We start from the raw sequence: 25783 nt of genomic DNA, 5'->3' as shown, positions 1-25783 counted from the left end.
TTGAATTTTAAGATGCCGCTAGTACCCCAAAAAGTTTCCTCAAAAAAATTCCCACTCCCATTTTCAACCCCAGGCAACCATTAGTCTGCTTTCTGTCTCTATAATTTTGCCTTTTCTAGAAATTTCTTTTGTATCAAGATTCTTTCACTTAGCATGTTTTTGAGATTCATCATATTTCTATATGTACCTGTAATACATTCCTTTTCATTAGTGAATAGTATTCTTTTGTATGGCAATATCACATTTTGGTTGTTCAGTTGGTGAGCATGTAGATTTTTCCAATATTTGGCAATTGTGAATGATGCATATAATGACTATTATAGAAATTTTCTTTGAAGTATTATTATGCCCTATGCTATATTCACAATGACTTTGAAGTAGTGGATAAGTTATCATTCAGTCTAAGGAAAAAAACAATGGTGATCTTGGGGCTCTTAAAGCGGTCCCTCCTCTGACAACAGCTGAACATCCCCACTACTATCAGGTGACTCCGCCATCCAGGAAGTTAGACAACATAAAGGAGGGTCAGAAGTCACTTTCTCTACTCCAGAGATCTTTCAGAAAAAGTCTTCTGGGTTGGTAGTGTTGAGAAGTCTGATGTTGGAAGAGGAATGCTGCTCTCTACACAAAAGAGGGGTGTATAATGTGCACAGAGGAAGAGAACAAGGAGAAGAATATAGGAGTATGGGTAGCTCATGTCACCAGCTCCCGGATGAGACATCTACTGTCCCCTCTCCTGTATCTCCTTAGTACTTTAATGAGAACTTACATATTAACCACCTTAAGGCTTGCAAAGCAACAGTCCTCCCCTTCTTATTAATAATCCATAGCTGTTGCCCACCCTAGTTCTCCAATTCTCCTCCCTCAACAGGACAACTTCAGTTGCTGATGGGGTGACAGGGAAAATGACATCCCTGGGAGCTTGTTAGTGTCATGCAAGTCCTTGCATGCTTTTCTGTTAATCCTTTAGAAAACTTGGTGATGTTTTAGGATTCTGCTGAGCTGACAGTACCCTCTTTCACATCATAAGCAAGAAATTAGGAGAGTAACGTCTGGTTCCTTAAAGTTGTATTGGTCTGTACTACCCCAAACAATCCAAAATTAAAACAGTTTTTTAAAATGCTGGCTTTTGTATTGTATTCATCTTTTCCCCCCAAGCCAATAAAGAAGCTAGTAGTTTTACATTTTAAAATCAGGAAAAATTCTTGTCCCTTCAAAATAAATTTCAAAGATTTTGATATATTAGTCTTTGGTGAAAGTAATTTTTTTTTCTTTTTAATTCACCAAACAGAAGAAATACCGCCAACATCCAGACACTCTCAAGTTTACTTCGATTGAAGATGCTCCGATTATAGTACAGTCAAAAATTAACCAGGCCCAGAGGAGTGATGTAAGTGTTAATTCTCTCTGTATTTTGATAAATGTTAACTAATACAAGTACGTTTGTATTCCAAATGTAATGATCACCTGGACTTACTATATGCTGTCTAAAGAGAACATAGATGAACAACTGTGTAATTCCCCAGCTTTTCATTAATAAAGCACACCTAGATCATTTCTTTAGAAGATTATGTTTATTGTGCTGACTGTCCTGTTAGTGATTGGGCACTGCTTTCCAAGGAAAAGGTAAGAGAGGCTTTTCTTGATGACCAGAAACACAAGCCTATTTCTAGGAAAGATCAGGAAAGTGAACATAGGCACTGCATCTCATGGAGGAGTTATGGTTTAAGTCAGAGCTAAGATAAAAATGTGTTTAGTAAAAACTACCCCTAAGTCCCTTTAATCTCCCATAAAGTATAATGTAGGTAGTTGGTGAATCCCACCCTGGTAACTTTTCCTATGCTCAGGAAAGCATCTGCAGGTTAACACTGTCATTGGGTCACCTCCCTGGGCTGTTAGGTAGGTCCCCCTACCTAAGCCCGGAGGTTCTTAGGGCATACCAAGGGACTTTTGCCAAGGCTGGACTCGCACTGAGATCAGACCCTATGCAATTGTGTAAGAGACCTTAAATGCCTACAGATATTTTCAGGTGAATATGGGGTTGGCATAGAGAATGTCTTCCATAAAAAACACCTCTGTGCCACGTGATCTGCTCTGAAATTATTTTCCTGTGCCATTAAACCCTTTCCTGTACTTTATTTATCTGTTTGTTGGTTTATGCATTTTTTTCTCTTCCAGGTCGCCTACAAAGCCAAAGGAGAGAAAATTATTCACAAATACAGCCTGCCGGCAGACCTGCCCCAATTCATTCAGGCTAAAGTGAATGCCTACAATATCAGTGAGGTGTGCACGTGGGCTCAGCTGCTCATTGAGGGCTAAACCTTTTCTAAGTGTGGTCTGAGTTGTATTCAAATGACATTTTTCTTTCAGAATATGTACAAAGCAGACTTGAAAGATTTGAGCAAGAAGGGATATGACTTGAGAACTGATGCAATTCCCATTAAAGCCGCCAAAGCTGCCCGGCAGGCAGCCAGTGACGTAAGTCCAGCTAGTGGTCACTTGTATGTAACCAGAAAATGTGGGCAGGTGGGCTTGCTATCAAGAAGTCACCATGTGTGCTGACCCTGACTGGAGGCAGGTCAGGCTGAAACTGTTTGGAAACAGACCTGAATTTTCATAGGGATAAGGATTTGCCTAACCTTTTCTAATCTGTTCTGATAATCAAGCCCCCTAATTTAAAATTCTCATCTGTATTTCTGCAGGACATGATAATTCATATTATTCCTTTTGCGGAAATAAAGAAGTTACTTGCTATCTAAGTCATAGTAACCTCCTGATGGCAGATGTTTATCTCAAAGCTGGCTTAATTTATAGGAAACCCCTCATTCCTTAGCTCTGTTTTTACTTCATTGCTTCTGTAGACTGATGAGTGGGCTTCAAGTGTCTGAGCCCCTAAGAGTCAGTCATTAGGATCCATTAAAGTTGAGACTTTTGTTTCTTTTCCTATCTTGCTTCAACTCAGATGTGAATGGAAGTCACTTTGCTCTTTGAGATTTAAATAAAAATTGTCTCAAGACCCCTCCTGCTGTCCTGGAGGAAGTGGGATGCCTTCCCCTTCATTGCTGCGCAGTCTCTGAGGTTTTCATTTTTTTGATCAACTCTGGCTCCACAGTGGTTTTGCTCTGGCTCACCTGGGCTCTCTTCCCCTGGATTTACTCCTCTTTCTGCTCTGTATGATCCAGAGATGGAACACAGTCCCTTCCTTTTGGCTTCCCTCCCACATCCTAAGCACAACTTTATAGATTGTTTGAAATGACATTGACATTGCAACAATGTAAATACATTACAATTGAATAATAAGTGTCTGCCATCCTAAAAGCCCTGCTCCAGAATTTCTCACTGATACCCTTTCTCTGTGGGTCCCTCTCTAGCCACCCAACCCTGACATGCACACAGACCTTCCCTCACATTCCTGCTTCTTACTTTCCTGGACTTCTTCCCAGGTTTCCCCAAGGAAGTTCAGTTCTCCCCATTTTATTGTTCAGAGCCAATTGGTGTTACACACTACTGGTCTTGGCTCTCCCTCTGAATATCCAAAGATTCATTAAAATTGTACTATTGCTACTAAAATTCTTCTCCCTCTTCTCCCTTCTCCTCCCCCTCCTCCTTCCCCTCCTCCTCTTCTCCTCCTCCTCCTCCTTCCTCCCTCCTTCCTTCTTCCTTCTCCTCTTCCCCTTCCCCCCTCTTCCCCCTCTTCCTCCTCCTCTCACCACCACCACCAATTAATTAGCCAGCTATTTGGCTTTAGAAGCACAATGTAATTGGTCATTTGGCTTTATCATTGTCTAAAATGGAAAGGAACTTATTTTACTTTGTCACTGATATGAATTATAGTAACATCCCCACCCCAATCTCTATCATAGCAGAAGCAACTGCAGACAACCAAATGGGCTCTAAATAACATTTAATTTTACCAGGCTACATTTTAAACATATACAAGCAAATATCTAATTATTAAAATAATTTCTAGGAAGTTCAATTGCCTCAAATACGATCTCATTGTTTGGTAAAATCTTCATAACTACATTAAAAAGTATGCCCACTTTTGTTCCCAATAGGTTCATTACAAAAAAGATTATGAAAAAGCCAAAGGGAAAATGATTGGCTTCCAAAGCCTCCAGGATGATCCTAAACTGGTTCATTACATGAATGTGGCCAAGAGACAGTCGGACCGAGAGTATAAAAAAGACTATGAGAAGACAAAGACCAAACACAACACGCCCCATGATATGTTCAACGTTGTGGCAGCTAAGAAAGCTCAAGATGTCGCCAGCAATGTCAACTATAAGCATTTGCTCCATCATTACACCTACCTGCCTGATGCCATGGACCTGGAGTTGTGTAAAAACATGATGCACATACAGAGTGATGTAAGTGACCATTACTCTACAGGATGGTCCCCCTGTAAGGCGTGTAAGAACCTGTGTGAGCGAGCACCTGCCACCTGGGGCACTCACTCCTCTCTTCTCCTTTTGCTGTAGAATGCCTATAAGGAAGACTACAACACCTGGATGAAAGGCATCGGTTGGTTACCTCTTGGCAGTCTGGAGGCAGAAAAAGTTAAAAAGGCGGGTGATGCCCTGAATGAAAAGAAGTACAGGCAACATCCAGATACCCTCAAATTTACCAGCATCGTGGACTCCCCAGTTATGGTCCAGGCAAAACAGAATACAAAGCAAGTCAGTGATGTGAGTACAAAAAGACAAAGGGTGCAAATGATGGAGGGGGGCTTAACAAATCATTTTTATTCTCTGAGCCAATATCTTTTCCTTTTAAAATTATTACTGTATTTTATTTAAAAATAATAACTACAATTATTTTTAATGTGGGTACAACATTTCCTTTGTCTTCTATCCTGCTTTTTACCTTCCTTTTAAAAATATCTTCCTTTTTAACTGCCTGGAAATACTGTGTTATTGGATAAATTTGGCACAGTGCAAAAAGTTCTACCCTAGTACTACACACACACAAGCAAAACTTAAGCTTAAATCCTAGACACCTTATTGCAGCAAATTCACCATATTCAATTCTGCATTAAGTTGCTCATATTTGCTTTTCATATATGAAATACTAATACAGGGAAATACACATGAAATACAATTTTGCTCCTCAGAATCATCATTCATGATTATTATAGAGACCTTTCTTTACTTATGTCTTGGTGGAGATTAGTATATTGTTTGCCTGCCTACTATATTGATTGGTATATTGTTAGTATATTGTTTCCCTGAGCAGTGTCTACATGGCTAATGTCAGGTCTAAAGGAAAGTTTGGTGTATGGAAGAGTTAAAGGGACTTCAAAAGCATTCATTCATTAATTCATTGAATGAATGTTTTTAAATACCTTCCATGTGCCAGGCGCACTGTATTATGTGCTGATGGGATCAAGATGAAATAGATGAGGATGAGTGCGATATAGGGTAAAAGGAAGTTATAGGAATGAGAATAAGACAAAGGCATGGGCAGAAACAGCATGGCCACTCGGAGAGCTGAATGCTACAGGAGAGGCTTGTGCTAAGTACAGGGGAGGGGCTTGTTGCCTGCCAGAGCTTCCCTGGCAAGTAAGGGAAGGCCACATCCCTGGCAAAAGGAAAAACATAATGATGATCAAGAAATAATGAATGGAAGGATAGTGAAGGATGAAGGATTGCAACCCGACCGTTGAGGGGTTTGCACGCTCATTTATACTCTGGATATTATGGGGGAGGTAAGGGGAAGCACTGAAGATTTTTAATCCATGGAGTTGCATGATAAGGTCTGTTTTAAAAGATAACTAGCAAAAAGTCCGGAGACTATATTGGAGAGGAGAAGAGATTAGAGGCAAGAAAGTGAATTAGGAAGCTGTTATAGAAATTCAACTGAAGCCTTATTTGGACTTAATTTGGGCAGTAGCAGTGAGAAGGGAGATGTTTAGCAGGTAAAGTTACGAGATTCTATAGATGCTTAGAGATGGTTTCTAAAGGCAGTGAAGTGAAGATAGCTCTTGGACTCCTAGAAGAAATTATTCAGTGTTTGGGGGTTCATTTAGTTATCAGCCATTTCAGATTTTACTTGTGATACATACATACCAGTTTACATATGATGTTCCATCTAGGGAGGCGGAGAGATATAAGACAAATGACAATCAAGAGACTGAAAAATCTACTTGGGATTTCAATTCTATTTTAGTTTTAGAAATTAAGCGATTTCTTTCTTTTTCATTAACAAGGGGAGGATACAATATGATTTCTACTTCATGCACTCTGATGTCTTTCAGACAACTTTAAAATAACAAAATAGAGTATGAAATGGTAAACCTTTTATGTATGCTGGATTTACTTATGAGCACCTTCATACCATGAGGAAATTATTGTGTGCTTCTACTGATACAATTATAATTAGAAAGCTTTTAGCAGAATTGAAAGACTCATTCTAACTACCATTTTCCCTCTAAAACTAAGAAATTAAAACAAACAAACAGACAAAATCTCCAAGATTTTATGAACTATTTACTCCACTAGCAAAAAATGAACTTTTTGGCTTTGGTGAATTCTGTTACTCATGTTAAGTTTTCATATTTGAACTCATTTTTTATTCATCTCTGGCAAGAAATGATTTCTATTTTCTTAAGGATTTTTTCTCTCTTTCAATACTGAGCTGTTGGGTCTTCCTAAAGATAATGAGATTCTTGAGTTTCTTAAAATAGGAAAATGCCTTTGATAATTCTACACAATAGAAATAGTGGGGGATTCTGCTAGGAATAGCTCCTTTAAGCTTGTAATTAGTGTATTTTCCTTTTTGTACCATCCATGGTGCATTTTATTTTTGTGACTGTGCGTTGCAGATCTTATACAAAGCTAAAGGCGAAGATGTGAAACATAAATACACTATGAGTCCTGATCTTCCTCAGTTTCTCCAGGCCAAGTGCAATGCTTACAATATAAGTGATGTAAGTAGGGGATTTGATGGGGTGTGAAATCCAGACCTGATGATAGAATAATAGAATTTTGGAAGATGACGGGGTGTTGATAATTACTTAGGTCCGTTTTCCACAGAGCCCCAATTAGAGCATATCCCATGCGGATGGTTCTGTGCCCTGTGGGCTGGCCTTTTCAAGTATAGGACAGCTCTGAAGGGTATAGCATTCTTTTTTATGTAGCGCTCAACCTCTGTTCCTCTAGTTTTCCTAGTTTTACTCATGGAGGCATTTTTTATCCCCCAGAAAAATAAGAATAAATAAAGCCCCCCCTCCCTCCCTTTTTTTAAAACAACAACCTTAAGATCTCTAAAGCTAACCACCAGGTCTTCCCTTGGCCTTCCTTTTATAAGACAGAACAACTTCATTTTCTCCAGTTGGTCCTCGCATACCATGGTTTCCAAAACCTTTATTTCTCTCCTCTGGATCCACTCCAGTTTCTCAATATCCCTCTTCAGTGTGTGCCCAGATTGGAGTTGGGTGAATGACTAGTGCCGAGTTTAATGATTTCATGCTACACAAAGTGTGACATTTTGCTAACATGACTTTTTTTTAAATTGAAGTACAGTTGATTTACAAGTAATGTGATTTCTTAAAACAGTGTGTTCTATAGGAGATTCTTGTAGCTTATATTTGGAAAAGAACAAAATCTCAGCAGCTGAGGAATCACCTCAGCTGATTACTCCACAGCATGCTGACATCCTTTCTCCTTTTCCATACCAGGTCTGTTATAAACGAGACTGGCATGATTTAATAGCCAAGGGCAACAACGTGCTCGGTGACGCTATACCCATCACTGCAGCTAAAGCATCAAGAAACATTGCCAGTGACGTGAGTAAAAGCTTTAGGAGAAATCTGGGTGATTGCCTTTTTAAAAAGTAATCAAATGTGTGCTTGTTTAAGTGATACCACATTGAAAACAATACATTGAATTAATGACGTTCAAATTCTCCACAAAATTTTGTTTTGAAAACCTGTCGCTATCTCAATGTTTTGTGATTCTTTTCAGTTGACCCCAGTTGGTAGAGCTGTCATAAATCAGACAGCGGTTTTCTCCCCTGATTCATAGCACAAATTACCTTCCCTGACACATTTCCCTGACAGCCCACATTTATTTTCAGGGAGAACATCCTGACTGACACTAACACGTTAAATTCAGATAACTGGCTGCATTATAATTGCATAAAGAAGATTGAAAAGACATTATGTAAAATGTACAGATTTTATAAATCAAATGGGAAAAAGCCTACTTTTCTAGAATGTAATTTTGACTTATGTAAATTGATGCCCATTTCATCTGTTATAGAAAAAGTAGACACTTACACTTCACCCATCATTGAAAAACAAAATTTTCAAAAGCATGCATACCCTGTAAATTTCAACATCACACACTATTCCAAGGGCTACAACCTTGGTTTGAGAAAAGAGAAGGGAAAAACCACCTATGTGTACAGACCATGTGGAAGATATGAGTATAAGAATTCTGCAGTCTTCCATGTAGGGATGGTGCTGAAAATGTGTTCCTCAAAGCTTTGTACGTCACTATGTAATACATTTCTAGTTTAAGGAGGAAGTGACAGCCTGAAATATGATATTTTCTTTTTGCTTGTTTGTTTTTTGCCCTTACATGGAACTTTTCCTAATATGCCTAGAAATACTTTGTGATTCCTCTGCCTGCTGAACTCTTGTTTATAAATTGGTGCTTGAATGGCAGGAGCAGAGAGTCTGCAGAATTTGTGTGGATTTGAATTCTCTTATATAAAAATGGAGGTTCTGATCTGTTACCAACTGTATAGTTCAGTCCACACCCCATTGCTGATTTCAGCAGTGAGAGACCTTGGAGAGCAGAGCTTCTACAGTCAGGTTTTTACTGGTGGGGAAAGCTCTCAGTGGTTCCTTCCCTTACTATGTAGTTCCCTTAGTTCTTCTGCAGGTGCTTCAGCAGTGATCTTGGAGAGCAGCTGCTGAGAGCTGGGGTTCGATGCAAGCCCCGCTACCTGCGCATACAGCATCCAAGTTGACACCACTTGAAAAGAAGAGGGTTTTTATCTTAGCCATATTAGGTCAAGCTGAGGCAACAAACAGTAATATTTTCCATCCCCTACCCTAAGGAAATCCGAGTATAAATGTCTTGCATGTAGAGGTCTTTAGAGTTTATCCTGCATCTGCTGTGCACTTATCACTGGGCCAAGCAGAACAGAAAATGAACGGTTTTCTCAATAATTTCTAGTGTTCTATGATGTGAAATAACATATTGGATTAGGAAAATTCACATCCCTGGAAAATCAAGAGATGTCGGTCTTTTTTTTGAAATATGTCATGTTTATACTAAGTATGAAAATTCAGTTGGCTTTTAAAGTTCTAATTGCAAATAATCTAGAGGATTCATAGCAAAAAAAACACTGGTCCTGAATTTATCATGATGCCAATTTGTAACCTGGCAGTGTTGGGAATAAATGCTTCCACTCTAAACTTCCTGGGGTTGAGGGACAGGGGTGTGGTTTGCATTTCTTGTACAATCTTTCAGTAAGTCACAATATTCTGAATGCTTTTGTGTATGAATAGAGTTGCTTCACCTAATGTTCCCAATGCTTAGGACTTTGCTAACTTAATTCTGCCTCTGCAGTATAAATACAAGGAAGCTTATGAGAAGGCAAAGGGAAAGCAAGTGGGTTTTAGAAGCCTCCAGGATGATCCCAAGCTGGTCCACTATATGAATGTGGCAAAGTTGCAGTCCGATCGTGAATACAAGAAGAACTATGAAAACACCAAAACCAGCTACCATACTCCCAGGGACATGGTTAGCATTACAGCTGCGAAGATGGCCCAGGATGTTGCCACCAATGTTAACTACAAGCAGCCGATACATCATTACACATACCTACCTGATGCCCTGAGTCTTGAGCATGCCAGGAACATGAATCAAATTCAGAGTGAAGTGAGTATATATAACATAATGGAGCCAGAGATGTTGGTACCAAAGGGGTGATCATTTCTTCCTATTTTAGCAGACTTCACAATACAATAAGATTTTTTTTTTAAAAATGTACTTTAAAATAAACAATCATCACTGAAAGACCAACAAAGTCTTGGTAGACAAGCTGTGTTTTACGGGCTTTCTGTGCTCCTATTGTAGTCATTGATACGGTCTTTATTAACTTATGGATCAGAGATAAAGCCATATTCCACTAAGTACATAAGCCACCTTGGTTCTCAACAAGAGGAAATGGTTGCTTCTGGTAGGTCTGCTTCAACTGTGATATGTATAATGTGAAATAGGAGCATTCTCTATTCTTTCTGAACTAAGTAAATTTCTTTTTTTTTTAACTGAAGTTCACACTCATGCATGTAAATCTAAGTAATGAGTCATCTAAAATGAAACAGGAAGGCATTGTGATTGCAGCATGACTCATGGAGAGCTGCATGGGGAGGGTGTTTAATATTCAGGGCATTTCCTGCTGCAGAAGCCAGATTTTTGTAAGAATCATCCTTGTTAAAGGGAAGAAATGGTGTTCATTTATTGTTGCTCAATGAAAATATCTCTCTCCAACTGAGATGGAACAGCCTAGGTGGACAGCATAGGTGAAATTCAAAGGTTATAGAGTTTCCAGTGAAATCAAAAGGAAAGCCCAATTTATTGTCAAAAGAGATACATTTATTTTTCAGCAGTACCTATGGGAATATGTGGCCTAGATTCTGTCCTAGAATGTATAATGCACTCTCACAACAAAACAGCTTTCTCTTATGATCAAATTCTGGGTAAGAATCTTGGTGACAGATATAGCCAGAAGCTCTGGTACAGACACAGGCATGCTCCTCATTCCCTCTGGATAGAATTACAGATTTCAGACACATCCCTTGAGTATGCTCTTGGATATCTCCTCAAGTGAGATTACTCTTTTACAGAATGTATATAAAGACGAGTACAACAACTTCTTCAAGGGCATTGGCTGGATCCCCCTCGGATCTCTGGAGGTTGAGAAGGCCAAGAAAGCAGGCAGTGCACTAAATGAGAGAAAGTACCGACAGCACCCGGACACCATCAAGTTCACAAGTGTGCCCGATTCCATGGGCATGGTTTTGGCTCAGCACAACACAAAGCAGCTAAGTGATGTAAGTGGTTTCCCTTTAAAAGGTTTTGTCCATGAGTAGCTCCCATGACCCAGCCACTCCCCCATCCTTCTTAATTTGGTTCATGAGAGTGCATCTATGTTAGCAAATCAACTGCTTTCAGAGGTATATTCAAAAGGTTTTACTTTTGAAGCAACTTGGAACTTAAGGAGAACAGGGAGGGGAGAAGGAAGATGTTCCAAGTTTGCTTTATTTTCCAGATGTAGAAAATCTGTGTTATTCATACGCAGATCCCTACATTATACACATGAAATAAAATTACTATTGTCATCTGTGACTTTGAACTGCAGGCCAAGGTATTTATTGCTCTGAGTTGCAGGATTTCTACTTAGCTACATGAAGAGACGGCATAGTATCCTAATCCCCTTGCAAAATAAATAGCCCAATATTCTGAGAGAGACCTCTGAGGAGGAGTTAAGCAGTTTACTTTCAGAATCACCTTTCTGAGCCCAATTAGGTATTACAATGCTCAGTTCTTCACCTCACTTGGTAATTTCAGAGTTCTGTTAAGATCCCTCCACCAGAAAGAGAGTGGTAAATAAAAAGCAAAGAAGAGAAGACTTTTCTGGGTTTCTAGCCCCACATATTCAAAAGTGGAGAATGCATTCTTTGGCTCAGATCTGGGGATTATCTGTGGATTTCATTTCTCAGACCAGTCTGACATTACCACAAATATTTCAAGATTAATTCTATTCTAGTGGTACTAAATGGTGTAAAATCTTCTAATTTCTTTTGCACTGACTGAGGTGTCACTTCTTGTATTTTTCCAGTTAGGAAAACCCTACACTCACAATACTAAGTCTTCCTCTTCCCAGTAAATGCCATCAGTGTCTACCTGGTTATTTCCTGGCTACTCAAGCCCGAAAGGGGGGAGTCACCACTAACACCTCCCTGTGTGAACCCTCACGTGCAATACATCCCATGAGTTAGCCTCCCAATCTCACAGCCATCCTGTTGGAGCACTTCTCTGTCATTCAGCTGCCACCAACCCCAGCTCCGGCTTTCATATCTCTCACGTGGACAACTACAGTAATCTGTTATCTGGACTTCCTGCCTAGGGTCACACACGACAACCAAAAAGACTATCTTAAAACATAAATCATGTCTCTCTTATACTTAAAACCCCCTAGTAACTTCTTCTTAAACTTAAAATAAAATCTCAACTTGTTAACTTGGTTGACAGGGCCCTCAGCTCTGTGGCCTAACTTTCCCCTCCTGTCTAATCCCCCCCGGGACCCCCTCAGCTCATTCCAGCCCTTGACTGGGCTGCCTTCAGTCCTTCAAGCTGGCCATGTGCTTCCCATGCCCAGGACCTTGAATGCTCTTCTTCTACCCTGACCTCTCTCCTTTCTTCAAGTTTGGGCATAAGTGTACCCTTTTGGAAAGCCTTTGCTGACCCCCTAAGGTGATTTAATTTACAACACATCACCAGTTCTAGCTCTGTCTTACAGTTTACAGGTTTATTCTGTCTCCTCTATTGGACTATAAGCTCCAAGAGGATGAGTCTGCCTTTTTATCACTTCAAAGACAAAACCTACCACCCTGCCTATTGGCCCCCAGTGCTGCCCAGTAAATATGGGTGGAATGAGTGAATGGCTATGTCAACTAACACTCCCTTTGTGTGATCGTGTAGGTGTTTGCCTTGTAAGTGTAAAAGCACAAACAATAGCCATCCTTTTTAAAGAAATGTGTGCTTGATAAAGCTTTCATTATGTAAGCTCATGCGATTTGCATGCCGCCTCCTTTATTTTCAGTTGAACTACAAGGTGGAAGGAGAGAAAGTGAAGCACAAGTACACGATGGACCCCGACGTGCCTCAGTTTATTCAAGCCAGGGTCAATGCCTTCAACATAAGTGATGTGAGTATTTGGCCTGGTGGCAGTCTAGTATTGGTTACATGGGCTTCTCCTTTCCAGTTCTAGGTAACTCTAGCACTGGGGAATTTTAGGGGGAGCAAACAGTGTGGACCCTTTGAGTCTTGCTGGAAGGAGGTCATTGAGAGGATGTGGCTGCTGGGTGACTCTGGAGCTGGACCCGGGAAACTCAGGCTCCTCACCCACTCCTCTGTCCTTGGAATGTATGTTCTGCCCACTGTTCCCTCAGTGAGAGCCATTTTCAAGGACGCAGCCTTGAGAGAGCAATGTGTTGTTGAAACCATCTGGAAGGTATATGTTACTGAACTCAGCTAAGGCCTAAATAAACTTGTAAGGTTCTGGTGGGCAGGTGTGGATATCTACTTGTCTTGTGACTGCCCAAGACAAGCCTCGTATGTAAGTTCCTTTGTTTATTAAACCTGCCACCTATCAGTTGGGAGTGCTCTGCCTCTTTCTTCATTCTCTCCTTGCCCTCCACATACAGGGAGCCAGTTTGCAAACCAACAGTCTCCAAATTGGATCCTTATCATAGAATATGAGACTGGAGGCTACCATACATTTTGCTTAATGCATACTTTTCTCAACTGCAGGCTATGACTTGTTAGTGGGTTATAAATCAATCTAGTAGGTTGTATTCCATTTTTTAAAAAGTGAAACAAAATGGGATAGACAAGACTAAAAAACACAGGAGGGCATAGGCTGTAGTAAGGGTAAGTATTGCTATTTCTATAACTTTTGTTTCAGTTACTTGTTAAAATTCTAAGCTTCTAAGAAAGTTTGCAGTAGTTTTCTTCAGAAACTGTTTTTGTATGCGACTAGCATCTCTCTCAGATAGTCTAGATATGTAACTGGTGGCAATGTTTAAATTTACTCTTATGAATTATTTCCTTTTGCTTTTAAAGCAAATTTGGAAATTCTAATTTAAACATGTAATCAAACCTGGATAAAATTGTTTATTTTCTAAAAGATGACTTAGTCATTCTTCCAAACATTTTAGGCTCTCTTTTATCTCTAGATAAACATTTTCTTTTAGTACTTACTTCTATTCTTTTGGTTTATTTAAAACTTTTCCCTTCTTTTATAAGTAATATTTAAACATTAAGATTAATTAAAGCTGGGTGGTACCATATCTGAATTTAAAATTTTAGTATCCATATCTTTCTGTAAGTTTAAAATGCTTCATTACAAAAAATACAAGAACATAAAAGCATTACATGCTTATTATAGAAAAGTTGGAAAATACAGAAAATTATGAAAAAATTAAAATCTTATGTTATTCCACATTCAACGCATTACCTTTCCATTGCTTTTTTATGCAAACATATTCACTTTTAAAGCAGTTGAGATCAATACTGTATATATAGTTTACTGATTTTTTTAAAAAAAGAATCTAATAGATTCCAAAAAGATAATCTAAGAATGCTAACTCTGAATTCTTTTAGTAGAAAGGGATATATTATGACATATTTTATAATAAAGATTTTTGCATCCTATTTTATTCCTCTTTTAATTATGTCTAATAATAAAATAATCTTTCCTTTTTTCCAAGGCTCATTATAAAGCAGACTGGAAGAAAACTCTCACTAAGGGCTATAATTTGAGACCAGATGCCATTCCAATTGTTGCTGCAAAAAGTTCAAGGAATATTGCTAGTGATGTAAGTCTAATTTGAAAATAGTAAACCCTCTTTATATTTTAAAAACCTTTACATGATGTTGAGGTTATATGAGCTATGTTAGGAAGGAAATAAGATTATAATATAAAAATATTTCCTAATATGTTATGTACCAATAATTTTTTTTACATGGCTTCACTTAAAAATATTTAAAAACTCAATACAGTTTTGAGAAAGAATTCTTTTTTTTAAACTGTGAAATACTTGGAATTCTCATTAGTATTATTATGAAATTAAAAACTACTTTTCATTTGGATTTCATCAAGAAAAAAAGCCTTACTGTACTAAAATCAAAAAAGTCTCCCAGTATTTTATAAGAATATAATTTTTTAATAATATAATTTCCACAAAGAAAAAGAATCTGGTGACTATGGAAAACCAGAAAGAATTATGAATTAACTGACAGTATTTTAGTCACTTACCTGCTTACTTATTTACTTAAATAATGAATTACTTTTACAAATTAAGTTATATTTTCTATATGAATTGATATAATACCTTATTCAGAGTTGAATACATTAATTTTTTTTTGTTTAGGGGGGAGGTAATTAGATTTACTTATTTATTTTTAGAGGAGGTACTGGGTATTGAACCCAGGACCTTGTGCATGCTAAGCACATGTTCTACCACTCAAGGTACACTCTCCTCCCTCAATAAACTAATTTTTATAATGGCTTTGCTGAAGTTTACTCAGGGTTATGCTAATACTTTATAAGGAAATGCAAATTAATAATGGAAACGGATAATATAGATACACCAAATCCTTTATAAACTTTTCAAGAACTTTTGAACAAATTCGAAGAATCTACTTAGGAATAATCAAGATATAAACTACAGTTTATTCCATTCTTATCCCCAGAGCAGATCTCAAGACCATCCATTGGAAATATTTTGCTCATTTATTTAAAAATACAAAAAAACACTAGATGTTACCAAGATTTAGACTGAATTTGGCTATTGCTTAATATGTGATAGAAATTCAGTTCAACACTTTAGTATTTCCTATAACTTACCTCATCAAACTTCTGTCTGCTCTTCTTTTTCACATAGTTCAAATATAAGGAGGCCTATGAGAAAGCCAAAGGCAAGCAAATTGGATTTCTCAGCCTTCAGGATGATCCTAAACTGGTTCACTACATGAATGTAGCCAAAATACAGTCAGATCGTGAGTACAAAAAGGGCTATGAAGCCAGCAAGACCAGATATCACACACCCTTGGACATGCTCAGTGTGACTGCAGCCAAGAAATCTCAGGAGGTTGCCACCAACACCAACTATAGACAACCCTTCCACCACTACACCCTGCTGCCTGATGCCTTGAATGTGGAGCACTCCAGGAACGCGATGCAGATTCAAAGCGATGTATGTAGCAGTCAGCAGATTGTTGGCATAGAATTAGTTATCCATTTCTAGTGGTGGGAGGGGAGGACTAGAAATCGGCAATTCCACCTACTCCATCCTAAAGCTGGTTGGACTCACTATAAATAGGGATTCTTTCCAGAATTTGGAGTTTTAGGATTTCACTTGTTTGAAATACATTCATACCTATACATATATTTTTTTCCTTTGGTTATTTTATATATATATATATGTTAAACTTTAGATACTGTACTCAATATGTTGATGTATTCTGTGAAAAACTAAGAGGTCCAAATGAGTGCAATACAGTATCCCTTCCAGTGCAAAATTCTGTTAAATTTTTTCCCCAAAAGTTAAAATTTTAAAGGAATTATTAAGTAGGATTTCCTATTCAAAAGCACCATGAATACAATCACTTTCATAACTAATTTTTTTCTGAAAGATGGTAGAGAATAAAAAGCAAGTTATTCCTCCTGTCTCCTCATCCTTTTATTTTTCTTTATGAAAATGAGCAAATCATCTGGCCAGAGAAACCCTGACTCTTTCTGAAATGAAAATTTCCTTTTTCATTGTAAAGAAACTGTACAAATCCGACTTCACCAACTGGATGAAAGGGATCGGCTGGATTCCGATCGAGTCGCTGGAGGTGGAGAAGGCAAGGAAAGCAGGAGAGATTCTTAGTGAGAAGAAGTACCGCCAGCACCCAGAGAAGCTGAAGTTCACATATGCCATGGACACAATGGAACAAGCACTTAACAAAAGTAACAAACTGATTATGAATAAGGTAAGAAGTTCCCTGCCGGCTTCAGCCTGAGAACCCTTGCAGTGCTCAGGCTGTTGAACTTAGCAGGGCCACCATGACCTTTGTCAGTATTGTTGTCTTTCTGATGACTGTGGCTGTGGTGACAGTGGGAGAGGGCAGAGTCTATAACCTTCGTCGTGTCTAGAGAGCTCTCACTTATACCAGCCCCAGGCTGTCTGTCAACACCACGCTGAGTGTGTGACAGAACCACAAAACTCCACATAGTGCGAGGTTGGGGCAAATGGCATTAAGTGAAAGAGGGCTCCTTGTTTGATGGTTTTTAAAATTGTGTGTCTAGTCTCATCAGCCCATCTTCTTGCTATCTCATCCACTTTCCAATATCATATTTAACCTCTTCTACCGTGGAGACATGATTTTCTTCCTCTTGTTAGCACACTACGTATTTGTCCTGCTGAACAATCACGTGCCCGCCTTTCTTGTTGTAGAGGCTCTACACTGAAAAGTGGAACAAAGACAAGACTACAATTCACGTGATGCCTGACACTCCAGACATTTTACTCTCGAGAGTAAACCAAATCACCATGAGTGATGTAAGTAAATTATCAACAACCACAAAAGTAGGGGGAGGACGTTGAAGGGAACTACTGTTTGTGGAACATCTGTCTTTCCCATGCCAACCACTTCAAAATTGGGATCTACATTCTAACCCGAATAACAAGATGCTGGTGTGTTTCTGTTTCATTATTTAGAAACTGTACAAAGCTGGCTGGGAAGAAGAAAAGAAGAAAGGCTATGACCTGAGGCCTGATGCCATCCCAATAAAGGCTGCAAAGACCTCCAGAGACATCGCCAGTGATGTAAGTGCTTCCACTGGGCCTTGTTTAGTCTAAACGAAAAAAGGGCAAATGAGCCAAGCTTGTGTGTACCCAGGAAGCTGCAGTCAGCTCTATCCAGGGTTGGTGGGTCCCTCATCCCCTGTAACACAAAACATTCCCCTTCACCCAAACCAGGGCCTCTCTGATCATTTGTTCATTATTTAATAAGATAAATGACAAGGTCTTGTTAAAATATGTTGCTTGTAGAGTGCTTAAGTTGTTTATGGAACTCTAAGCAAGCATAGGGATCTACACATTTTCCCAGAAGAGCCGTTACCAAGCTCTTTCCTGAATGTAAAGATGCACCATAAGAAACAGCCCTGTCTGCTGGTTACTCAGCTGAATGGGAAAAGGCTGCTCTCTAAATCGCCCTAAAGCAACTTACTTACACATCTCTTTGATTAGCCCTGAGATCATTTTTTCCCCCATGGACTCAAGCCTGGCAAGCAATTTGAGGTTAAAGATTTTGCTCCCTGTCCCCCGCTCCCTCCCCACCCAACTCCTCCCTTTCCAAAGTTAAAGTAGCTGTGACAAAGCTAATGGCATCTAGTGAATTATGTTTGGTTCTCTTTCCTTCACTATCCTCATTACCATGCTTCTTTTCCATCCACAGTACAAATACAAGCAAGCCTATGAACAAGCCAAAGGGAAACAGATTGGCTTCCGGAGCTTAGAGGACGACCCCAAGTTGGTGCACTTCATGCAGGTGGCCAAGATGCAGTCAGACCGGGAGTACAAGAAGGGATATGAGAAGTCTAAGACATCCTTCCACACTCCGGTGGACATGCTCAGTGTGGTGGCAGCCAAGAAGTCTCAGGAGGTGGCCACCAACACCAACTACAGGAACGTGATCCACACCTACAACATGCTTCCTGATGCCATGAGCCTTGAATTGGCCAAAAACATGATGCATATTCAAAGCGATGTACGTGACAGCTGCAACACTTGCAGAGCGTTTACTCTGGATAATAAGCAAATCATGAATGACCATGCGTAATGACATTTTGAAAATCCTGACAGAAATTCATATGTAACTGCCCAATGAGGTGTTTCATTTTTTTTTTACCTTAAGTTGAATTCATTTATTTATTTATTTTTAACACAAAAGTAGATCAGTTCTATCTACTGTTACTGTGGTGAGCATTGGTGGATGATAGATTCAGCAATAGCAAATGAAATTTGGTTTCAGAAAGAATGTGTTGAAGGAAATATATCAAGCAGAAAGTCAGAGCATAAATTCTTCATTAAGGAGTAGGAGGTAAAGCAGAAAGTCAGATAAATTGGTAGCTACTTCCCTCACTCCCAACCAGCTCTCATTTCCAATTTTTTTAATTGCCCATCTTACTGACTGATGAAGCAGTGAGGAGGTGATGGCTGAGGTCAGCTATGAGAATGGATGTGAGGAAGGTACAGGGAGTAAAAAGCCAAAAATTCAGCTATACAGGCCATTTGGTGGCTGGGTGAAGTGAATTGAAATTATGAACGAAATATAGGCCACGCCAAGCCTGTAGTTCTCTTTGGAAATGTAAGAGCTGAGCTGTTAATTGCTGGGGAGGTACATAAGTGCCCAAGGGAAAGCAACCAGGCTACAACTGTAGAGGGAAATGTCAGGATTGAGGGGAAAAATCAAAATTGACACAGAGTACCAGTGAGGTTTCTGGCGTACCTAAAGGAAGTTGTAACAGTGCTGGTACTCAAAGGCTTATAGCAAAAGAGAGAAATGAGGTCCCCCTAAGTCATCTGTTAACCAAGGGGGTGTGGGGATTTTTGTAAGAAGGTTATTCCAGTATGGTCACCTTTCTTGATATAATAACAGTCACATGGAAGATTGATCTATTTGGTATTAGTACTTTTTATTTATGAAGGCGTTGAGTGAAACAGATGAATCACAAAGGTATTACTGCTTATTTTAAATTTCTCGTGCAATGAAATGTGAAAAAGATCAAGTTTAGGGATGAAAGTAGTTAAAGGTGAATATACTGTTGGTTGAAGAGTTCCTGAAGTGGAACTTGTGGAGTATTAAATACCTGCTCATGGTTCTTAGAAGATTTGGTTTCTTCTCACCCCCAAACGTTTCCTCTTTCACAGAATGAGTACAAAGCTGACTACGCTGACTTCATGAAGGGCATTGGATGGCTCCCTCTGGGCTCCCTGGAGGCTGAGAAAAACAAGAAAGCCACGGAGATTCTCAGTGAAAAGAAGTACCGCCAGCACCCAGACACTTTGAAGTATTCCACCTTGATGGACTCAATGAACATGGTTTTGGCCAAGAATAATGCAAAAATTATGAATGAAGTAAGTCTTTCAATAATGTAGTGTTTCAGGAAGAAGCCAGGCATAGCTTACACTTGGTCTACAGGTTTTTTAAAAAAATTTTTTTAATGAAGTACAGTCAGTTACAGTGTGTCAATTTCTGATGTACATACAGCACAATGTCCCAGTCATGCTTATACATACATATATTCATTTTCATATTCTTTTTCATTAAAGGCTATTATTAGATATTGATATTCCCTGTTCTATACAGAAGAGACTTGCTTTTTTTTGTTATTTGTTTTTGTTTTGTTTTTTGTTTTTTCAATCTATTTTTTAATACAGTGGCTAACATTTGCAAATCTCAAACTCCTAAATTTATTCCTTCCCACCCCCTTTCCCTAGTCTACAGGTTTTGATAACAGTTTTAGGGCTTCATAATTAATGTTTCCTCTACCTTGAAAAAGGGTCTTGTAGTTTAAAAAAGATAGAAATTAGTCCTAATAAGTGTCCCCCTTCAAATGTTCAATGAACCACCTTACCCAATAGACATAACAAAATAAATATGGGCTCTTTCTTTTAATGCAAATTTTGAAAATGAGTCCCCTTTCTCTAAGGTGAATTTAGGTAGAAGTTCATGATGCTGAATCAGTAAATTGTAGGACTGATAACAGCTGGGCATTGCAGCCCACCACTGCTTCCTTGCTCTTCTGATGGAATAAATGAAAACTCCTAGGTTATGCAGCTATAGCAGCTTTCCGAGCCCCTGACCCCTGGTCTAGAAGAAGACTCCAGACGTTTTGTTTTCATTTTTTAATCAAACCTGGCTAAAAGAGACAGCATTTTTCAACTATAAGACTGACAGAGATTAAAAAATTTGTGCTATCTATGGTATTGGCAAGGAAGTTAATGTAAACTTCTAATCAACAATTTTTGTCAATATTTGTTAAAATTAAAAATGCAGATGCCCAATATGCTTCAGAAATCCTTATGTGTGTGTGTGTGTGTGTGTGTGTGTGTGTGTGAAGATATACGTACATACATATACACAGTAATATTTTTCACAGGTTAGGATCTCCAAAAGGAGATGATCAGCTAGCATTTGGAGTACAGGGCATTTTTCAGGGATCAGAACCTTTGGGAGGGAGGACAGGCAGGAGGGGGCAACTGTGATACTGGTACTACGAAGCCTCAGCCAATGCCACAGAGGGTTGTTGCGCGTGTATGGCCTGCCAGAAGTGTCCTGCAGTGGGCAGAATGGCCAGGCCTTTGTACCCCAACTTTGATGAGTCCCTGGATGACCAGCAGGGAAGAGTGTGCTCTTGAGTAAGGGAGCAGGTGACAGTTTGGAGGCTGTCTGCCAATAGTTGGGGCAACAAGTCCAAGTCCTTCTTTGAATGGGTGTCTGGGTGGCGCATCTCTAGGCCCACCACATAGATGATGGTACCATTGCTTATAGTAGAAAGAAACTGGAAACAACAAATGTCTATCGATGGAGAACTGTTAAAATCAATTGGGTTACACTTCTTCATGGAATATTACAGCTCTTTAAATGAATGAAGTAAATTATTTTAAGGAAGTTAAAAGATGTCTAACCTATAATATTAGGTAACAATATAATCAAACATTATATATTATATGACCTCATTTATATTTAAAAAAAGGACTCTCTGTGGACTTTAAAATAGGAGAACAGGACATTTTGCATTCCATCTTACAGACTCTCCTGTCTTGTTTGAATGACCACTTTTTCCTTTAAATTTTTTAAAAGTGAAAGCTAGTTAATAAAGATACATAAAATATTGAAATTTATATACATTGATATATATGTACTAAGTGACTTCCTTTTAAGATTTTAAATACTAACTTCTAGTATTTTTTTTTTAACTTTCCAGCACCTCTACAAACAAGCATGGGAGGCTGACAAGACCAAAGTTCACATCATGCCTGATATCCCCCAGATTACTCTGGCAAAGGCAAATGCAATTAATATGAGTGATGTAAGTATAATTCCTTCCACTGCCATCTTTCTTTTCCACCTAGTTGACCCAGTGAAAATAAATTAAATAATGTGTCTCAATTATGAGAATGAATGTTTTGAACATAAGAGTGGGAATCCACAAAGGAGAATCTTTCTTTCTAACCTTGCTTTGCTAAGAGTAGGAGTAGATCTATTATGGGCCTCGGGCCCAGCAGTTAGGAATTTGAAGGACAGTGGGGATTTTATTCCGGGGCAGGTATTTCTTATCAAACTAACAGATTTAAAAAGAAGGGCTGAGGGGCCAGAAGCAGAGAAAAAGGAAGAGAGACTCCCAGGATTGACTTTCTTAGTCCCTCCACCGAGCTTTTGAGATGGCTCTACACAGGGAGTCTCAGGAAAAGTTAAATGGAAAGGGAAGATGAACATTTTGAAGAATTTAGGGCAATCCCCATTAGAATGTGAAACACTTTCTGTTAGAAAATGCATAGGTGTTTTATTTCACTTCCTTTCTCATCCTAATCATAGTTGCTAGGAAACCCTCAAATCCTACCAGTTTCTTTTTTCTTTTGTTCGTTTCAATTACACAGAGATTTGAGGTTGCGGACTTCCTTTTGGATTGCAGAATCCACACAATGATATAAATAAAAGTGTCAATTACAAAACAGCGAAGTCTTTTGATGTAAGAATATGGCTATTTTGTAGTCTTCTCTTGACTCTTATTTGACAAAATGCATCAATAAGAATCTACTGGGCTTTCCCATTTTTAAAAAACCATACTTAAAACCTAATAGAGACCAGTACCTTTTACTTTTTCTGGTTGTTTCTTGAAGATGTTCTAATTTGTGATATATTTTGTTTTCAAACACCGTTATGTTACATGTGAGAACATCCAGCCCTTGAACCACCCATGAAGCGTTCTCCTGCAAGATTAAAAAAAAGATGCTGCAGTACCTGTTGACTCTTTTAAAATAATTCCAGGCTTTCCTATTTAGAAGAAAATGATTTCCTTTGCCTCTCTTTACAGAAACTCTACAAACTTTCTTTGGAAGAGGCTAAAAAGAAAGGCTATGATCTCAGAACTGACGCAATTCCTATCAAAGCTGCCAAGGCCTCAAGAGATATTGCAAGCGACGTAAGTGCAGGGATGCAGTCACCTGGCTGGGGGCTTCTAATCTACCAAAATAATAAGGGCTGAGATCTAGAAACACCAAGTGGTTAAGATAGGGGAAAAAAGCATACCTGCTAACAATAGCCCCGTTCTGTTCTGTGAATGCTTCTTAGCCTCTTTCTTGTGTTTTCTCTGGTATTTCTGAAGAAGCAGAATGCCAAATACATTATGATCACCTCGATGTCAGTTCCGTGACTCATGAGATCTGGGTGAATTTACTTTGAACTCCATCACCAAGGCTCTGGCCTGCAGAAGTCCAAAGCCCTTCACTAAGTTTTCTTAATGAAGACTTGGGTTGTTCTTGCCTCCTGCCTGTCAGGCTCTCTTCCTAACAGGGTGTCTTGCAGAGAGAGTGTGCTGGGATTGCCAATCTTTTGTGCTCATGATTGCTGATTATTAATCAGGAATTTTGCAAACCAATCGTTAAACTGTTGGTAGCTTGACATCAGCCATAATGGGAGTATTGACACCACAGAAATTGGCAAACACTGTCCATTAGGGCTTTTCCTCCCAGAGAGCTGCTGTAGCGACATACTACTGCTGTAACACATCACCTATATGAAACTCAATTCTTTCCTTTGGTTGTTTCCACGAGAAATCACTCACAGTGAGCATTTAATGATTTGGGGGTGATGGGAAGAGCACATTCAGAGCCCTCTTTCCTTAGCTGCCCCCCTCCATCATACTTAGTCTTTCCTCTTCCATTTCTGCTCTTCATCTTTCCTACCTAGCCATCCCTATCCCACTCCTACATTGTCCTGAGAACTCCACATTCTTCTCCCTCTGTTATGCTAGAGTTACATAGCTCTCCCATCTTCCAGCCCCTAACTTGCACACCCAAACGCACAAGAGGCAGGCAGAATAAGAAGCTGTCCGTGTATCAGGATCTCCCCACTATAGACAGATGTTGGTGATAAATAGTCAAAGCTCTTCCCCATTCTACCAGTATGGGGAGTCTTAAAAGGAGCTCCACAAATATAAAGCAACCCTCAGATTACACTGCATATTTCGTAACTGAGCTTATTTTCATCAAGACTGGCTGAATGACTTCTTAGGGCAGCATTAAACTGCTTAGAACATTCTGCTTTTTTCTCTTGTTTGCTGTACTCTTATCATTTACTGGAGATCTCTTTAACACTGCATGTGTGTAGAAGTCAGTGTGGTAGATCATCAAGATCTGGATTCTAATCCTTAGTGACCTTAGCAAGTCACTCACCCCTCTGGGTCTCAGCATACTCATCTATAAAATGGGAGCAGTAACAGTAACTTTGCTGTCAACCTCACAAGGTGTAGTTGTGAATAACAAGTTACACAAATAAATGTGAAAAATGTGTTTTGTGAACAGCAGAATTCTATACAAACATCACTTTTTATGAGATACAGAATATTAACACTAGAATGATTTCTAGTCAAAGGAGTTGCTCTGAATAAATATTCAAATTTTCTTTACAGTATAAATACAAACACAGTTATGAAAAGGAGAGGGGAAAAATGGTTGGTTTCCGTAGTCTTGAGGATGATCCCAAGTTAGTCCATTCCATGCAAGTGGCTAAGATGCAGTCTGATCGGGAGTACAAGAAGAACTATGAGAAGACCAAGACCAGCTACCACACCCCTGCTGACATGCTCAGTGTCACGGCTGCCAGGGATGCCCAAGCCAACGTCACGAACACCAACTACAAGCACCTGATCCACAGATACATCCTTCTTCCAGATGCCATGAACATCCAGCTGTCCAAGAATATGAATCACATACAGAGTGAAGTAAGGCTCTTTTCTTCCTGAGTGATGGTTGCATTCCTAGCATGAGAAGGGAGATCACAGTCTTTGATATGGTAAAGTAAAATTCGCTTCTTCTCTTCATAGAACGAATATAAGCAGGACTACAATGAATGGTACAAAGGGCTTGGCTGGAGTCCAGCTGGTTCTCTAGAAGTGGAGAAGGCCAGGAAAGCAACTGAATATGCCAGTGACCAGAAATACCGCCAGCACCCTAGCAACTTCCCATTTCAGAAGCTGATCGACTCCATGGACATGGTTCTTGCTAAGCAGAATGCTCATACCATGAACAAGGTACACAGAACAATTGTGCTTCCATACAGCTCTCAGGGAGGCAGGGCTAGCAGCCTCTGGTTTTTGTTTGGGAAATTTAATTTGGGCCCATCACTTCTCTGCAGTAGCAGATAGTACCAGAGCACACCCCTACACCATTGTCTTCTGCTGCCTACCTCTTATTTTTACCTCCCTTCTTTTATCTCTCTTCTAATTAGAAATTATTTGTTCTTTTAAATTATTTTTTAAAATCTGAATTTATTTTTGATGTCTTTTCTTAATTTTATACTTTAGTTAGTAAATTAATATAATCTAATTCAAACTGAGTGCATTCAAATACTATTATATTTTTTCTTTCCTGTTGGTCCTAAAAAGTTATTCAAATTTTAAATGTCTGTTTTTTTTTTAACTCCCTAGCACTTATACACTATTGATTGGAACAAAGATAAAACCAAGATTCATGTGATGCCAGATACACCAGATATTTTACAAGCCAAGCAAAATCAAGCACAGTACAGTCAGGTAAAACTACATAAAAATTTGGCTTGAAACTAATTAAACATATTAAATGATATGGTGGTATATAATTGATGTAAATGCTGAAGCAATGGAAATGAATGGCTCAAACTGGTTAGCTTAGGGATGCTGGAAAATACGGTGGCTAAGAGCAAGCTCTTTGGCAGCAATTCTGTACTCC

The 25783-nt window shown here is 39.0% G+C and overlaps 1 protein-coding gene across 1 annotated transcript in view; it reads left to right on the top strand.

The window, feature by feature from the left end:
• The window catches only part of NEB (nebulin), a 204039-nt gene that overhangs the window by 40288 nt on the left and 137968 nt on the right, over nucleotides 1-25783 (top strand). The window contains exons 30-51 of the mRNA XM_072960953.1: nucleotides 1292-1390; nucleotides 2179-2283; nucleotides 2371-2478; nucleotides 4059-4370; nucleotides 4482-4688; nucleotides 6824-6928; nucleotides 7679-7786; nucleotides 9582-9893; nucleotides 10862-11068; nucleotides 12841-12945; nucleotides 14510-14617; nucleotides 15686-15997; nucleotides 16572-16778; nucleotides 17243-17347; nucleotides 17507-17614; nucleotides 18246-18557; nucleotides 19721-19927; nucleotides 21781-21885; nucleotides 22891-22998; nucleotides 24487-24798; nucleotides 24901-25107; nucleotides 25504-25608. Of these exons, the coding sequence (XP_072817054.1) occupies nucleotides 1292-1390; nucleotides 2179-2283; nucleotides 2371-2478; nucleotides 4059-4370; nucleotides 4482-4688; nucleotides 6824-6928; nucleotides 7679-7786; nucleotides 9582-9893; nucleotides 10862-11068; nucleotides 12841-12945; nucleotides 14510-14617; nucleotides 15686-15997; nucleotides 16572-16778; nucleotides 17243-17347; nucleotides 17507-17614; nucleotides 18246-18557; nucleotides 19721-19927; nucleotides 21781-21885; nucleotides 22891-22998; nucleotides 24487-24798; nucleotides 24901-25107; nucleotides 25504-25608 (3864 nt within the window). The remainder of the gene's footprint in view (nucleotides 1-1291; nucleotides 1391-2178; nucleotides 2284-2370; nucleotides 2479-4058; nucleotides 4371-4481; nucleotides 4689-6823; nucleotides 6929-7678; nucleotides 7787-9581; nucleotides 9894-10861; nucleotides 11069-12840; nucleotides 12946-14509; nucleotides 14618-15685; nucleotides 15998-16571; nucleotides 16779-17242; nucleotides 17348-17506; nucleotides 17615-18245; nucleotides 18558-19720; nucleotides 19928-21780; nucleotides 21886-22890; nucleotides 22999-24486; nucleotides 24799-24900; nucleotides 25108-25503; nucleotides 25609-25783) is intronic.

The sequence above is a fragment of the Vicugna pacos genome, chromosome 5 (genome assembly GCF_048564905.1).
Source record: "Vicugna pacos chromosome 5, VicPac4, whole genome shotgun sequence".
NCBI classification, from domain to species: domain Eukaryota; kingdom Metazoa; phylum Chordata; class Mammalia; order Artiodactyla; family Camelidae; genus Vicugna; species Vicugna pacos.
This window is presented reverse-complemented; position numbering and strand designations above follow the sequence as displayed.